This window comes from Nerophis lumbriciformis, linkage group LG08 (genome assembly GCF_033978685.3).
Source record: "Nerophis lumbriciformis linkage group LG08, RoL_Nlum_v2.1, whole genome shotgun sequence".
NCBI classification, from domain to species: domain Eukaryota; kingdom Metazoa; phylum Chordata; class Actinopteri; order Syngnathiformes; family Syngnathidae; genus Nerophis; species Nerophis lumbriciformis.
Window position 1 is genome coordinate 40,768,233 of NC_084555.2, and position 16,687 is coordinate 40,784,919.

Here is a 16,687-nt window from a genome sequence, read left to right on the forward strand (position 1 = left end):
GAGTTGTCCGACTTTTTGTGTGGCTGTAAACGCATCACTGGCTAAGTGCCATATGTGCATGTGTTGGCGCAAGTGAGAAAGAGCGAGCGGCTGCTGTTGATATAACAGTGATGTGTTTATGGCCGACAATAAAGAGTTTTGCTCAGTAATGTGATGGATGGAATTCATGTCCTCAAAGCGTCTCGACAGACGTATTATTATATTTGAACAATGATGACGAAAATGGTTTTCTCTGTCGTGTCCGTGTCGTGTCGAAAATTGTTATGCGCTTATTTTTTTATTTGATTTTGTTAGTGGCATAGATTTGTTGTGCGCAGAGGACGCTTGAGCAGTGCACAATTGCACAGGCGCGCTCCTTAGAGGGAACGTTGCTGTCAATTCTCTTATATACTCTTTCATTTTAGACTTCTATAGTGTTTGATTATCACATCACTCTAAATGTATAGACTATAAAGTTCACAAACATAAAGAGGGATGCTAGAGGGCCAGGCCAATCTTTCCTTATCTCTAAACTAAAACTGGGGAAATGTGTAGAGTGTTCTGGGCTTCAGACATGATTTTGTGTCAGAATTTCTTGGGGAAAAAATGCCTGGTTAGGCTTTGTGTATGTAGTGTGTGCCTTTCTTGCTTTACAGCTATGCTGTTTGTTACTTATGTATGTTATGTTGCAGCTATTTAAAATAGTTTTGTCAATTTGATCTGGACAGAAACAAATTGGCCTTTGTAACATATCTTTGTCTTTGTGTGTTGTATGTAGACCACATTGCTTAGCAGAGTTCAGTGATACAAATGCATGTCAAGTTGATCAACAGATTGTATTATTCTCCAGTGCAATAACAGTACTGACATGAAGGCTAAAAGGGCATTAATTGGAGCTTTAAAAAAAAAAGGAGAAAAAAAAAAGTAACTAAATAGTTACTTTTCACAGTAACGCATTACTTTTTGGTGTAAGTAACTGAGTTAGTAACTGAGTTACTTTTGAAATGAAGTAACTAGTAACTATAACTAGTTGCTGTTTTTCAGTAACTAACCCAACACTGGAAATGGTAATCTGGTTTGTTATTCCAGGCTGCATCCAATGTGAGAAGTGCTGCGCTGGCTCTTCACTTTTCATTGTCAAATGGCCAACAAATCAGCTTCGCATTCCGTAAACCTTCGCATTTGTCACTGCGGCTGCCTAATAAAACCCATCATGGTGCGTGTCAAACTTAGGTTGCGCATTCTTCCTCTTGGTGTATTGTTTCAACAGTCCCACACATACTTGTCAACCTTGAGACCTCCAATTTCGGGAGGTGGGGGTTGGGGGGCCGTGGTCGGGGGTGTGGCGGGGGCGTGGTTGGGGTTAAGAGATGAGGAGTATATTTACAGCTAGATATGTATATATATATTTTTTTTTTAAAGAAATATTTGACTTTCAGTGAATTCTAGCTATATATATATATATATATATATATATATATATATATATATATATATATATATATATATATATATATATAGGGGGGGGTTACCCACATATGCGGTCCTCTCCAAGGTTTCTCATAGTCATTCACATCGACGTCCCACTGGGGTGAGTTTTTCCTTGCCCTTATGTGGGCTATACCAAGGATGTCGTTGTGGCTTGTGCAGCCCTTTGAGACACTTGTGATTTAGGGCTATATAAATAAACATTGATTGATTGATTGATTGATATATATATATATATATATATATATATATATATATATATATATATATATATATATATATATATATATATATATAAATAAGAGAAACACTTGAATTTCAGTGTTCATTTATTTACACATATACACACACATAACACTCATCTACTCATTGTTGAGTTAAGGGTTGAATTGTCCATCCTTGTTCTATTCTCTGTCACTATTTTTCTAACCATGCTGAACACCCTCTCTGATGATGCATTCTGCTTCGTCTCCTTGTTGTGTGCGCAGTTGTGCACTGCACTCTCTAAAAGCCCTAGATGTTATTGTCACATATGCATGTACAGTAGATGGCAGTATTGTCCTGTTTAAGAGTGTCACAACATTGCTGTTTACGGCAGACGAACTGCTTTACGGTAGACGAAAACGTGACTGCTGTTGTTGTGTGTTGTTACCGCACTGGGAGGACGTTAATGAAACTGCCTAACAATAAACCCACATAAGAAACCAAGAACTCGCCCTCGATCATTCTACAGTTATAACGTGATTGGGCAAGCACGCTGTTTATATTGTGGGAAAGCGGACGTGAAAACAGGCTGTTGACGCGTCACTCAGGTCCGCATGAATTTCGGGAGATTTTTGGGAGAAAATTTGTCCCGGGAGGTTTTCGGGAGAGGCGCTGAATTTTGGGAGTCTCCCGGAAAATCCGGGAGGGTTGGCAAGTATGGTCCCACAGTCCCACTACTATTGAAGGGTCCATGTGGGTCTAAAAAAATTACCACATAATATATATATATATATATATATATATATATATATATATATATATATATATATATATATATATATATATATTTGATCCAGATTAAATAACTTTCTTGCCATGACTTTGTACAATAATATAAACACTCTCTGAACTGAGTAAAAAAAGTTATTTTCTTTGCAAAATGAGAGCATATTAATTTGTCTATTCATTATCAGAATATGCAGAATGATCCTTGTTCCTATTAACAGCTGAAATTAAAGTTACAATATGTTTGAGTATAATATATATTTTGCTCCGTTATCAAGAATGCATGCATGATTGGAGCAATGTAATATTAAAAGACTCGGAAAGCAACTTATCATGTGTAACATCAATTGCAAGAGACAATTAAATATGGATAAGGGAGAATATCGCTACCATTTCTGCACACATGTCAAGCATCATCAAAAAGGAAGTTGTTGAGTTGTGCAGAAGAATCCAGTAGTTTCAGGCTGGAAGAAATTTGAGCCGACAGTATCAAGCCTATTAATGGGACTCTGATTGTATAATAAATCAAAACCATATTTCTCTCTGTTTTTGAACTTTTTGCCAGTCTCCATACTTCTGGCCTTCAAACTGCTGGGAGCCTGAGAACACAGACTATGGTAAGTTGTATACTATATATGCACTTCATCATGCACTCTGATCCCTACAGGGTCACCCCTTGAAATATAAAATACAGGGCCTGATCTACTCAAGGTATGATGCTGATTATTAAAACACCCACAATTATGGAAAGAGGAGACGCAAATATAATCATTAAGCACTCACAATATGATTTGTCAAGGCTAAAATTGTTCTGCGGCCGCTGTTTGAAATGTTACGCACAAATAGCTATGAGAAATGAGGCGATCACACTGCAAAGACAGACAATGGACAGAGAATCCTCCGTCCTATGTGTGTACATCATGATTGGAGAACGCATGAGTTCTGCCAGTCACAGGGGAGCTGCGGTTGATTAAAGAGGCCCTATACCTGATGATACCTGCTCATGTGTATTTGGGATCTAAAATCAAATTGTGGAGGCATAGCAGATATATTTAAAAAAACAATCTTGCCTTCCTTCTGACTTCCTCAAAACGGTCTGTCTTTTTTTAAATTTTCTTTAATCAGTCAATCAAAATAACACGTAATATGGATGGATGGATTAAATACAATAATAATACAATTCCAATTACAAACCAGCAACATCCTGAATAGCAATCATCAGAGAAATTGAGAAGACACAAAAACATGACACAAAAAATCAAAAGGAGTCAAACAAAAATTAATACTATCAACAACAGTGTCAATATTATTAAGAATTCCACCATACAGTGATTAAAAACATTTAAAGAAACAACAATACAAAAATAATAAGTATTTGTTGGAATCACTCATTTACATTGCTATCACAGTCATTTCTAAAAAAAAATGTAAAAATAATAATAGTGTCACTGTGGCCTAAACTTGCATCGGATCTCATAAGCTTGACAACACAACACCCATCCATCCATCCATTTTCTACCGCTTATTCCCTTTGGGGTCGCGGGGGACGTTGGAGCCTATCTCAGCTACAATCGGGCAGAAGGCGGGGTACACCCTGGACAAGTTAGTGTTGCCAATCAACCTATCCCCAGGTGCATGTCTTTTTGGAAGTGGGAGGAAGCCGTAGTACCCGGAGGGAACCCACGCAGTCACGGGGAGGACATGCAAACTCCACACAGAAAGATCCCGAGCCTGGGATTGAACCCAAGACGACTCAGGACCTTCGTATTGTGAGGCAGATGCACTAACATCGTATCCAATATTTTCCACAAGGATACAAAATTCCCAACGGTCCGTTAGAAATTTTGTTCAAGCGTGACATATATGGTGGACATTTACCCAAACATCCTTCCGTGTGTCAGCCAATTTAAATGTTTGCAAAACCAGCTGTGCTACAACATCATGATGACAGCAAAACCCAATGAAAGAAAATGCTGTGTTGTTTGTTTGCTTTAACCAACGCACGTCACTACACAAACTTTCAGCCTCATCTAAAGTAAAGAATGCCTCACTTTGACCTTTCATGATTCGTGCCTTTACCTGTGAAGGAGGCGCTTCGAGTATGCAAAAAATTTGCCCTATTTGACAGTCTCTCGCTGTCGTGCGGGTTCTCAGGACCACCAAGTAAGGACATTGTTGCGCAGGTTAGACTTTATTTTATTTTTTTCAATAAGTCAAAAGTCTCTACGGGTTGTTTTTCAGCCTTGCCGTGTCCTGCTTCCTCTGCCGCTCCAACTTTTCAGTCGCGTGCGTCTTCATCTTCGTCTTCCTGTGGCTCTCTCTCGCTCTCGTTCAGCATCCGCTTCTCTTTGGCTTCTTCTGTGATCTCCACCTCTCTCCCCGACGTTTCCGGTTGCCGCCCTTTTACACAGTGTGAGGTGATTATTACATTGTGCCCAGCTGGGCGCTCCACGCACCTGGTAACAATTGCGGAGTCGATCTCGGCGCGCACCGCCTCGTCGCTTGCTCGCCGTCCACGCTCCCTCGCCGTCCACGCTTCCTCGCCGCCATCTTGTGCCCTGCCTCGCTGTCGGACTGCCGGCTCCGCCTCTCCACAGACCTCCACCGCCAGATGCAAGCCGGGTTGAGCCTACTCCCCCCCCCCCACCCCCCCTTCGGAGGAGCGGGAAGTGAGGACGGCCAGGTCCCCCCGTGGCCCCGGTCTTCTCCTCCATCTCCACCTGTTTTTTTTCTTCCTCTTCATGTTCTTCTTCTCTGTCTTCTTCCATTCAGTCTTCCTTGTCTTTCTCTTCTTCTTTGTCTCTGTTTTTTTCTTCTTTGTCTTTTTCTTCTTTTTTGTCTTTGTCTTTTTCTTTGTCTTTGTCTTTGTCTTTTTCTTGTTGTCCTTCTTGTCCTTCTTCCACTTCCTCTTCTTCTTCCACTTCTTCTACTTCTTCTTCCACTTCTTCTTCCACTTCCACTTCTTCTTCTTATTCTTCTTCTTCTTCTTCTTCTTCTTCTTCTTCTTCTTCTTCTTCTTCCACTTCCACTTCCACTTCTTCTTCTTCCTCTTCTTCCACTTCTTCTTCCTCTTCTTCCACTTCTCCTTCTTTTTCTTCCACTTCTTCTTCCACCTCCACTTCTTCTTCTTCTTCTTCTTCCACTTCTTCTTCTTCTTCTTCCACTTCTTCCACTTCTTCTTCTTCTTCCACTTCTTCTTCTTCAGCATCCGCTTCTCTTTGGCTTCTTCTGTGATCTCCGCCTCTCTCCCCGACGTTTCCGTCTGCCGCCCTTTTACACAGTGTGAGGTGATTATTAAATTGTGCCCAGCTGGGTGCTCCACGCACCTGGTAACAATTGTAGCGTCGATCTCGGCGTGCACCGCCTCGCCGCTTGCTCGCCGTCCACGCCTCCTCGCCGCCATCTTGGGCCGGGCTCCGGTGTGCCCTGCCTCGCTGTCGGACTGCCGGCTCCGCCTCTTCACACCCTACTTCAACCACAGACCTTCATCAAAAAACAGATCCCCCCCCCCCCAAAAAAATACTTTTAATGGCGGGCTTGGTGGGTACTATTTATGGCAGTGGAAGAGACAATGAAACATAATTAGTAACAGTAGGTTATAAATGTGTGAATGATACATAAGCAATGTTAGTCCGATTTGTTGTGTAGTTAGCTAAACCTTCTACTAGAAGACAAGAGCATCACCATCTTCCGGCAAAATAATACATTATTTTCCTAAAAACTACATTTAATTGGATCTGTGCCTACTGTGTTTGGAAATGGACCAGTAAATTATATAATTTGTTATTACGTTTGCAATGTCACTCGTATTATAAAAAAACGCTCGTCGTGTACCTTGTAGTCTTCACTCTCTATTTGTTTTCAACTCGAAGCATTCGAACAGTGGAGTTATTTACATGATGTGGAATAGAAAAGCCTTTTAATGTCACACATCGAGGACATAGCGTTAGAAAGTTACAGACTTGGTAGAAACATTTCTGAAGGGGTGGGGCGAATGTGCACTCAGCCTGAGGGAGCAAGTGAGGAGAGGTTCATTTGCTTTTAACAACTGCGCCTTTCAAAACGAACTGTTTTAAAAGGGATGAAAAAATGGCTTGAAAATAGGTCTGTAAATAAAAATGGATGCATTTTTTTACGCCAAAGAAGAACCATTACATGTTATGTAGACCACAATGAAGTATTTTAAATATAGAAAAAAAAAATCATGAAATGACCTTGTTAACGAAAACACATATTCTGAAGCATAACGTGATCTCTTCCCTTGGGAAGCTGGACCACATTGCAATTTTCCAACATGCGAGGCTGAACTCACCTCCAGGATGACAAGTGCCTTGCTGAGGAAGGTGAAGGTGATGGAGTGCCCAAGTATGACTCCTCCATACCTGAACCCAATTGAGCACCTTAATTGGAAGATTGAGGAGGACAAGGTTGTCTGACATTCTCCAGCTCTGTTATCAGTCATCATGGAGGAGTGGAAGAGAATTCCAGTAATGATCCGTGCAGCTCTGGTAAATTATTTGCCCAGGAGAATTAAGGCATGGCTCAAAAACAATGGTGCGCAAACAAAATATTTACACTTTGGACAGCTGTACTTATTTGTCTTGCCAGCTGTTTGGAAAATATTGGCTGTGTTGAGTCAGGGGACATCAAATTTATACTGCTGTACAAGCTGCACACAGACTACTTTAACCCCTCAGGGGACATTCAATTTTAATTATCTTCAAAACCAAACAGGACATAATAGTCTTCAAGTTTTTGAAGGAAAAAAAAAATAAAAAATTTTTTATTTATTTTGTTTTACTGTTTTTGCTCAGATTTTACAAATTCAGTCCTAAACAAAAATATCAAATATATAATTTGTTTGTAAGTTGGTTTTTTTGTTAAATGTTGACCCTTTTGAAGGCCACTTTATCAGATATTACAGGTTTAAATTAGCAAAATTACTTAGGTTATGGAAATGTATACTAATTTAAAATTGTGACATCATTTGATGAAAAGCCCTTCAAAGGGTCAAAGTAAAATAAAAATAAAATTACATTTTGGTATTTTTGTTTGGGGCTGAAGTTGCTTGAGAGATTTCGAGAAACAAATATGTATCCAAAATGGGCCCTGCAAAGAGGCAACTTGCCAACTTGTCCAGGGTGTTCACCGCCTTCCGCTTGAATGCAGCTGGGTTAGGTTCCAGCCACCCCCGCGACCCCGAGAGGGAGAAGCGGTAGAAAATGAATGGCGGGATCCAAAATGTTTTTATGACTTTTGAAAAATGAAGTACTTTTATGCCCTGTTTGGCTTTCTGATATTGTTGAATAACTGCCAGTGTATTGCACACAAAGAATTAGACGTTACATTTTTGTAATTTAATATGTATTAAACCCTCTTATGAAAAATCTTGTAAAATGGACAAAATACAACAAACATGTCCTGAAAGGACAAAGAAGTCAGCCTTTGTCCCCTGGTGTCAACGGGTAACTGCACTTTTTTGGGGAATTTTGCCAATTGTTCGCAATCTTTATGAAAGACATGACGGATGGATTTTTAAAAATCATTCTAACTTCTTACAGCAGAAACAATGGGAGCTCCTCTATTTCGCCCACAAAATCTAATAAATATTGGATTTTATATATATATATATATATATATATATATATATATATATATATATATATATATATATATATATATATATATATATATATATATATAACTCCATTTACATTTCGTGATTTGAATATTAACCAAGTATTAGTGATATTGTTTTTAACAAGGGCTAACGCCGACAAACTATTTATAGCGGCGGCGTGATCACTTCTGTGTCTCCCTATGTTTACATTATTGAGTGGTCTGCTGCTTCCTCACTTCTTTGCTCCCTGTAAATGTATTCTAGATTATAATTCATGCATTTTCTGGCCAGAAGATGTCTGTAGGTATTCCGACAAGTTGGTACACTCTGACAGCCATTTAGGACCCGAAACTGGCAGGGATGACACGAAAAGACGCTTGGGGACGTCCCCACCCTTTTTTTTGTGAGGATTATGAGTCATTCTTCACCTAAATGGGAATATATGATCATCCTAGCAGTAGGCATTCTAATGAAAGCAGACATCGTAGAGTAAGCACCGTATTTTTCGGAGTATAAATCGCACCGGCGTATAAGTCGCATACTTGCCAACCTTGAGACCTCCGATTTCGGGAGGTGGGGGGTGGGGGGTGGGGGCGGGGGCATGGTTGGGGGTGGGTCGGGGGGCGTGGTTGGGGGCGTGGTTAAGATAGATATATATAAGAAATACTTGACTTTCAGTGAATTCTAGCTATATATATATATATATATATATATATATATATATATATATATATATATATATATATATATATATATATATATATATATATATATATATAAAATAAATACTTGAATTTCAGTGTTCATTTACAAACTACAACTCACAAACACTTTAGAGTTAGGCTCCACCATCAGAATGTGTACTTAAACTTATATAGATCACATGGATATTATTCAGTGAGTTGATTCACCAAAACTAACCTGTTATACAGGAGGAAAAAGCACACAGGACGTTTCAATTGTTCACAGACTGGTCGCGCTCATCAGAATGACAAGACACTTCCGGTCTGCAGGCGATAGCATTCAATTGGGAAGAAACGCCCTACTGCCCCCTACTGACCAATGTGAATACTGATAAATGTGTAATGACAGCTCTAAAAACGAATTCAAACCACAAAATAAAATAAATAAATCAACACAAAAATGTGACACATTATGGGTGGGTCACATATGCTTGTACAGTAGATGGCAGTATTGTCCTGTTTAAAAGTGTCACAACATTGCTGTTTACGGCAGACGAACTGCTTTACGGTAGACACTGTTGTTGTGTGTTGTCAACACGTCACTCAGGTCCGCCTGAATTTCGGGAGTTTTTCGGGAGAAAATTTGTCCCGGGAGGTTTTCGGGAGAGGCGCTGAATTTCGGGAGTCTCCCGGAAAATCCGGGAGGGTTGGCAAGTATGATAAGTCGCACCTGCCGAAAATGCATAATAAAGAAGGAAAAAAACATATATGAGTCGCACTGGGGAAATGTATTTGATAAAACCCAACACCAAGAATAGACATTTGAAAGGCAATTTAAAATAAATAAAGAATAGTGAACAACAGGCTGAATAAGTGTACGTTATATGAGGCATAAATAACCAACTGAGAACGTGCCTGGTATGTTAACGTAACTTATTATGGTCAGAGTCATTCAAATAACTATAACATATAGAACATGCTATACGTTTACCAAACAATCTGTCACTCCTAATCGCTAAATCCCATGGAATCTTATACGTCTAGTCTCTTACGTGAATGAGCTAAATACTATTATTTGATATTTTACGGTAATGTGTTAATAATTTCACACATAAGTCGCTCCTGAGTATAAGTCGCACCCCCGGCCAAACTATGACAAAAACTGCGACTTATAGTCCGAAAAATACGGTACATGAAGATAAATAAACAAAAACGTCATGATGCGTTTTTTAATGAATGCATTATTAGGTTTAAAATGATCAAAATACGTAAATATTAAATGGTATTATAAACGTGCCCATTACTCCATTACACATATGCATCATGTTTATAAAACCTCAATGACGGTATTTGAATGTGTTTTTTTAAGGGCTTTGTAGGCGGAATTGTGCTGCTCATTTAATTTAATATTTAGTATGCAAAAAATTAATACAAATTTGCATCTGTCGTCATGTCTTTTATAATGATGGTGAACGAAAAAAAAAGAGCAGTTCCCCTTTAAGTTGTGTATAAGTTTCATCTTTAAAATATTGTACTTTTGTACTGAACTTTGAAATGTTTTTTTCATTATTAATGGTGGAAATACATAATTAAAGAAGGAATACAAGAGACATATAATTTTCTCCGCACAGCAATGTTTCTAACTCAGAGTTAATGTTGGCCATCTCTTGTGGAAATCTCTCCAGTTCATGCTAACCAAGCAGACGGACCATTTGACTAACTCCTGTGCCCTTTTTATGCTCCACTGCTGTGTGGCCCTGCAGCCATCTACCTGTGCAAGCGCACCATGCAGAATAAGGCCAGGCTGGAGCTTGCCGACTATGAGGCTGTAAGTATTTGCTCTCCATCTCATGATTTATCTCAAGAGCCTAAGCTGCGTATCTTCCCATAAAGCGTTACTATTAATACAATCCATATCTCGTAATACAAGCTTCTATGTCATCTGCACAGTGCATGTTTTCTTTTTCGAAGCAACATGCAGTTGATGGAGTCGTTTACTAGCTAAAAGAAAAAAAAGGGATATCTCAGGGTGTGTTTTGACGCATTTCACTGAACTCTCACTGTTGTACAACGACACTCAGTGTTGTAATAGTGGCATGACTCTGCAAATATATTTCCATCTCTGCTATCCAGGTCATTCTATGTCCTTCCTTTTTAACACCCGCCTTGTTGGTCCTTGTTGGTGTTTCTTCTCTTTGCAATGAGGTCATGTGCTCCTTCTACGACAGATGCTTGCCTGCAGTGGTATGAATGACGCACACAGTAGTGTGTGTGTGTGTATATAGTGTATCCTGAATATGTGTGATTTATGCTGGTTCAGTGCTGTGATGAACCGATGTCAAACGCATCACTGGTGTCAAACTCAAGGCCCAGATCTGGCCCACCACATCATTTTATATGGCCCGCGAAAGCTTGGAAGTAGTAAGTGTTTATAATAAAGCGTAGTGCTTTTCTTACCAAATGCATTAGTTTTTTTCCATTTTGAGAGAAAAAATATACATACTGGATACAATTGCTTATCCCTTATACTTTAATATGACCTAATAATGCAACAAATATTATCATATGTGCTAAAAAATGTTTGTTAAAATAAAATAAGTACCTAAATATTTGCTTGACTCACGATTTCAAAGCACATTATCTGTCACATTGTACACCGTAAAAATTCCAATAGATTTTACGCAAAAAATGTGACCTTAAAAACAGTGGTACCTTTTTTATGTAGAATTATACAAACCCCGTTTCCATATGAGTTGGGAAATTGTGTTGGATGTAAATATAAACGGAATACAATGATTTGTAAATCCTTTTCAACCCATATTCAATTGAATGCACTACAAAGACAAGATATTTGATGTTCAAACTCATAAACTTATTTTTTTTTTTTGCAAATAATAATTAACTTAGAATTTCATGGCTGCAACACGTGCCAAAGTAGTTGGGAAAGGGCATGTTCACCAAGTTTGGGAACTGAGGAGACACATTTTTTAAGTTTCTCAGGTGGAATTCTTTCCCATTCTTGCTTGATGTACAGCTTAAGTTGTTCAACAGTCCGGGGGTCTCCGTTGTGGTATTTTAGGCTTCATAATGCGCCACACATTTTCAATGGGAGACAGGTCTGGACTACAGGCAGGCCAGTCTAGTACCTGCACTCTTTTACTATGAAGCCACGTTGATGTAACACGTGGCTTGGCATTGTCTTGCTGAAATAAGCAGGGGCGTCCATGGTAACGTTGCTTAGATGGCAACATATGTTGCTCCAAAACCTGTAAGTACCTTTCAACATTAATGGCGCCTTCACAGATGTGTAAGTTACCCATGTCTTGGGCACTAATACACCCCCATTCCATCACAGATGCTGGCTTTTCAACTTTGCGCCTATAACAATCCGGATGGTTCTTTTCCTCTTTGGTCCGGAGGACACGACGTCCACAGTTTCCAAAAACAATTTGAAATGTGGACTCGTCAGACCACAGAACACATTTCCACTTTGTATCAGTCCATCTTAGATGAGCTTAGGCCCAGCAAAGCCGACGGCGTTTCTGGGTGTTGTTGATAAACGGTTTTCGCCTTGCATAGGAGAGTTTTAACTTGCACTTACAGGTGTAGCGACCAACTGTAGTTACTGACAGTGGGTTTCTGAAGTGTTCCTGAGCCCATGTGGTGATATCCTTTACACACTGATGTCGCTTGCTGATGCAGTACAGCCTGAGGGATCGAAGGTCACAGGCTTAGCTGCTTACGTGCAGTGATTTCTCCAGATTCTCTGAACCCTTTGATGATTCCTTGCAATAGCTGGTTGAGAAAGGTTTTTCTTAAACTGTTCAACAATTTGCTCACGCATTTGTTGACAAGGTGGTGACCCTCGCCCCATCCTTGTTTGTGAATGACTGAGCATTTCATGGAATCTACTTTTATACCCAATCATGGCACCCACCTGTTCCCAATTTGCCTGTTCACCTGTGGGATGTTCCAAATAAGTGTTTGATGAGCATTCCTCAACTTAATCAATATTTATTGCCACCTTTCCCAACTTCTTTGTCACGTGTTGCTGGCATCAAATTCTAAAGTTAATGATTATTTGCAAAAAAAAAAATGTTTATCAGTTTGAACATCAAGTATGTTGTCTTTGTAGCATATTCAACTGAATATGGGTTGAAAATGATTTGCAAATCATTGTATTCTGTTTATATTTACATCTAACACAATTTCCCAACTCATATGGGGTTTGTACACAGTAAAAACAACAACCATAGATTTTACACACAAGAAAAAAAAATCAGTGGTACCGTTTTCCCATTTAAAGTAATATGCCGTAAAAAATTATAGTAAAATTCTGGCAACTGAAGGGCCCGAGGTTTTTTATTGTTAAATCTACAGATTTTTTCTGAAAGTGTACTGTAGGGAAAAATATATATAATAATCATATGTACAGTATCTGCAATTGTGTAATAATGCCAATGACAGTCATTAAAATTTAATTTTGCCTCGTTAGTATTCAGGTGTTATTTGGCAAAATGATCGCTGGGATACAACGTCATGTCTGGAAAAATCTGATGCTGCGCAAAAGCTAACTAGTTAGCTGCTAAGCTATTCCCGGTCCAAAGCAACTGCGCCCCAACGGCGTTTACTCCCTCATGCTGCTGTTACTCTTTGCCTATTGCTCCGAAGACAGCAAGAACTCGACTCGCTCGATGAAAGAAACAACATGAGTATGGCTCCCGGTTTCCTTGCACCGTTCTCATGGATATGTTGGCCCTACTAGAGGACCATGTACGAGCAGAGTAATTTCGTAACTTAAGATGCCACGGACACGTTTGCTAATGTTAGCTGTAGCCAAGCTTGCAGCAGCCCTAAATGGCCTATAAACCACGGTGAACCAGTTGAGATTGACATAGATTTACATAGATTTAGCCCTTTAGCTAGTCCTACACCCCAGTCTGCCGGACACCACACCTTAGTCATAGGGGACTCCATCACCCGGAACATACAGCTTAGTAAACCAGCCATATTTAAGTGTATTCCCGGGGACAGAGCACCTGACATTGAAGTTAGTCTTAGGGAGCTGACTCGCAACAGGTCTAGCAAACACGTACGACAGGCTAATCGCAACACAAGCTACGCGAACATAGTTGTACACATCGGCTCCAATGACACGAAGATGAGACAGTCAGAGATTACAAAGAGGAACATAACTCGGACTTGTAATCTTGCTAGATGTCAAGATGTCTCAGCATGAAGTACTACACTCTGGCCCCCTGCCTGTAAGAGGCAATGATGAGAGGTATAGCAGATGAGTCTCGCTTAACAAGTGGCTGGCTAGTTTTTGAAGAGAACAGGGACTAACTTTTATTGATAATTGGCCTTCTTTCCGGGGCAAACCGGTCTTGCTGAGGAGGGACGGCCCAGGTGCTATCACTCTTTCCAAAAATATAGACTATTTGAGTCACACCTGACTAACTATACGAGAGCAAGCTCGACACAGGCAACGACAATGCCTGTTAGCCCGAGTGTGGAGTCAGTTGAAATAGAATTAACCAGCGCCAGGCTGGAAAATTCCTGCACACATAGCATTTCTCGTAGAATAATACGTAACTCACTTAATGTTTTTTCTGTTGTGATGGTGCCAGAGGTGGACATACTGAGGTAGCAAATTATGATGCGTTAAATCTATCGCAGCACCAAGCAAATAATCTCGAGATACTCATCATATCAATTCCTAGAAAGGAACAAAATTATTTAAGGCGCACTGCACAAACTAGATGTAACATTATTAATATCAGTACTACGGATACCATTAACAAAAATGCCTTAGAACAGCCCACTACATACAATATGGGCTTTTTTAAAGATCAGATAATTTGTCTCCCAAAACACTATTACTTAATGAGGTCATGAGAGACAACAATCTTAACGTCATTGGTCTCAGCGAAACTTGGCTAAAACCAGATTAATTTTTCCCGCTTAAGGAGGCATCTCCTCCTAACTATACAAGTGCGCATATTGCCTGTCCCTTTAAAAGGGGTGGAGGGGTGGCGCTGATATCCAATGAAAACCTTAACTGATCTAGTGACGCACGCAGATAACATAATCCATCCATCCATCCATCCATCTTCTTCCGCTTATCCGAGGTCGGGTCGCGGGGGCAGCAGCCTAAGCAGGGAAGCCAGACTTCCCTCTCCCCAGCCACTTCATCCAGCTCTTCCCGGGGGATCCCGAGGCGTTCCCAGGCCAGCCGGGAGACATAGTCTTCACAACGTGTCCTGGGTCTTTCCCGAGGCCTCCTACCGGTCGGACATGCCCTAAACACCTCCCTAGGGAGGCGTTCAGGTGGCATCCTGACCAAATGCCCAAACCACCTCATCTGGCTCCTCTCGATGTGGAGGAGCAGCGGCTTTACTTTGAGCTCTCCCCGGATGGCAGAGCTTCTCACCCTATCTCTAAGGGAGAGCCCCGCCACCCGGCAAAGGAAACTCATTTCGGCTGCTTGTACCCGTGATCTTGTCCTTTCGGTCATAACCCAAAGCTCATGACCATAGGTGAGGATGGGAATGTAAATCGACCGGTAAATTGAGAGCTTTGCCTTCCGGCTCAGCTCCTTCTTCACCACAACGGATTGATACAGCGTCCGCATTACTGAAGACTCTTCCCCCACTCGTGAACAAGACTCCGAGGTACTTGAACTCCTCCACTTGGGGCAGGGTCTCCTCCGCAACCCGGAGATTGCACTCCAACCTTTTCCAGGCAAGAACCATGGACTCGGACTTGGAGGTGCTGATTCTCTTTCCAGTCGCTTCACACTCAGCTGCAAACCGATCCAGTGAGAGCTGAAGATCCTGGCCAGATGAAGCCATCAGGACCACATCATCCGCAAAAAGCAAAGACCTAATCCTGCAGCCACAAAACCGGATCCCCTCAAGGCCTTGACTGCGCCTAGAAATTCTGTCCATAAAAGTTATGAACAGAATCGGTGACAAAGGGCAGCCTGGGCGGAGTCCAACCCTCACTGGAAACGTGTCCGACTTACTGCCGGCAATGCGGACCAAGCTCTGACACTGATCATACAGGGAGCGGACCGCCACAATCAGACAGTCCGATATCCCATATTCTCTGAGCACTCCCCACAGGACTTCCCGAGGGACACAGTCGAATGCCTTCTCCAAGTCCACAAAGCACATGTAGACTGGTTGGGCAAACTCCCATGCACCCTCAAGGACCCTGCCGAGAGTATAGAGCTGGTCCACAGTTCCACGACCAGGACGAAAACCACAATGTTTCTCCTGAATCCGAGGTTCCACTATCCGGCATAGCCTCCTCTCCAGTACACCTGAATAGACCTTACCAGGAAGGCTGAGGAGTGTGATCCCACGATAGTTAAAACACCCTCCGGTTCCCCTCTTTAAAGAGAGGAACCACCACCCCGGTCTGCCAATCCAGAGGTACCGCCCCCGATGTCCACGCGATGCTGCAGAGTCTTGTCAACCAAGACAGCCCCACAGCATCCAGAGCCTTAAGGAACTCCGGGCGGATCTCATCTACCCCCGGGGCCTTGCCACCGAGGAGCTTTTTAACTACCTTAGCAACCTCAGCCCCAGAAATAGGAGAGCCCACCACAGAAATTCCCCAGGCACTGCTTCCTCATAGGAAGACGTGTTGGTGGGATTGAGGAGGTGTTCGAAGTATTTCCTCCACCGATCCACAACATCTGCAGTCGAGGTCAGCATAACATCATCCACACCATACACGGTGTTGATAATGCACTGCTTCCCCTTCCTGAGGCGGCGGATGGTGGTCCAGAATCGCTTCGAAGCCGCCCGGAAGTCGTTTTCCATGGCTTCCCCGAACTCCTCCCATGTCCGAGTTTTTGCCTCCGCGGCCGCTGAAGCTGCACACCGCTTGGCCTGTCGGTACCTGTCCGCTGCCTCAG

General features: G+C 41.4%; 1 protein-coding gene across 6 annotated transcripts in view; it reads left to right on the forward strand.

The window, feature by feature from the left end:
* The window catches only part of LOC133611807 (regulator of G-protein signaling 6-like), a 202,908-nt gene that overhangs the window by 130,632 nt on the left and 55,589 nt on the right, over positions 1–16,687 (forward strand). For 5 of the 6 annotated variants that reach the window (XM_061968946.2, XM_061968948.2, XM_061968945.2 and 2 more), the window contains 2 exons: positions 3,023–3,074; positions 10,524–10,588. The exons of the other annotated variant lie outside the window; for it this stretch is intronic. In XM_061968946.2, the coding sequence (XP_061824930.2) occupies positions 3,023–3,074; positions 10,524–10,588 (117 nt within the window). The remainder of the gene's footprint in view (positions 1–3,022; positions 3,075–10,523; positions 10,589–16,687) is intronic. 6 annotated transcript variants of the gene reach the window in all.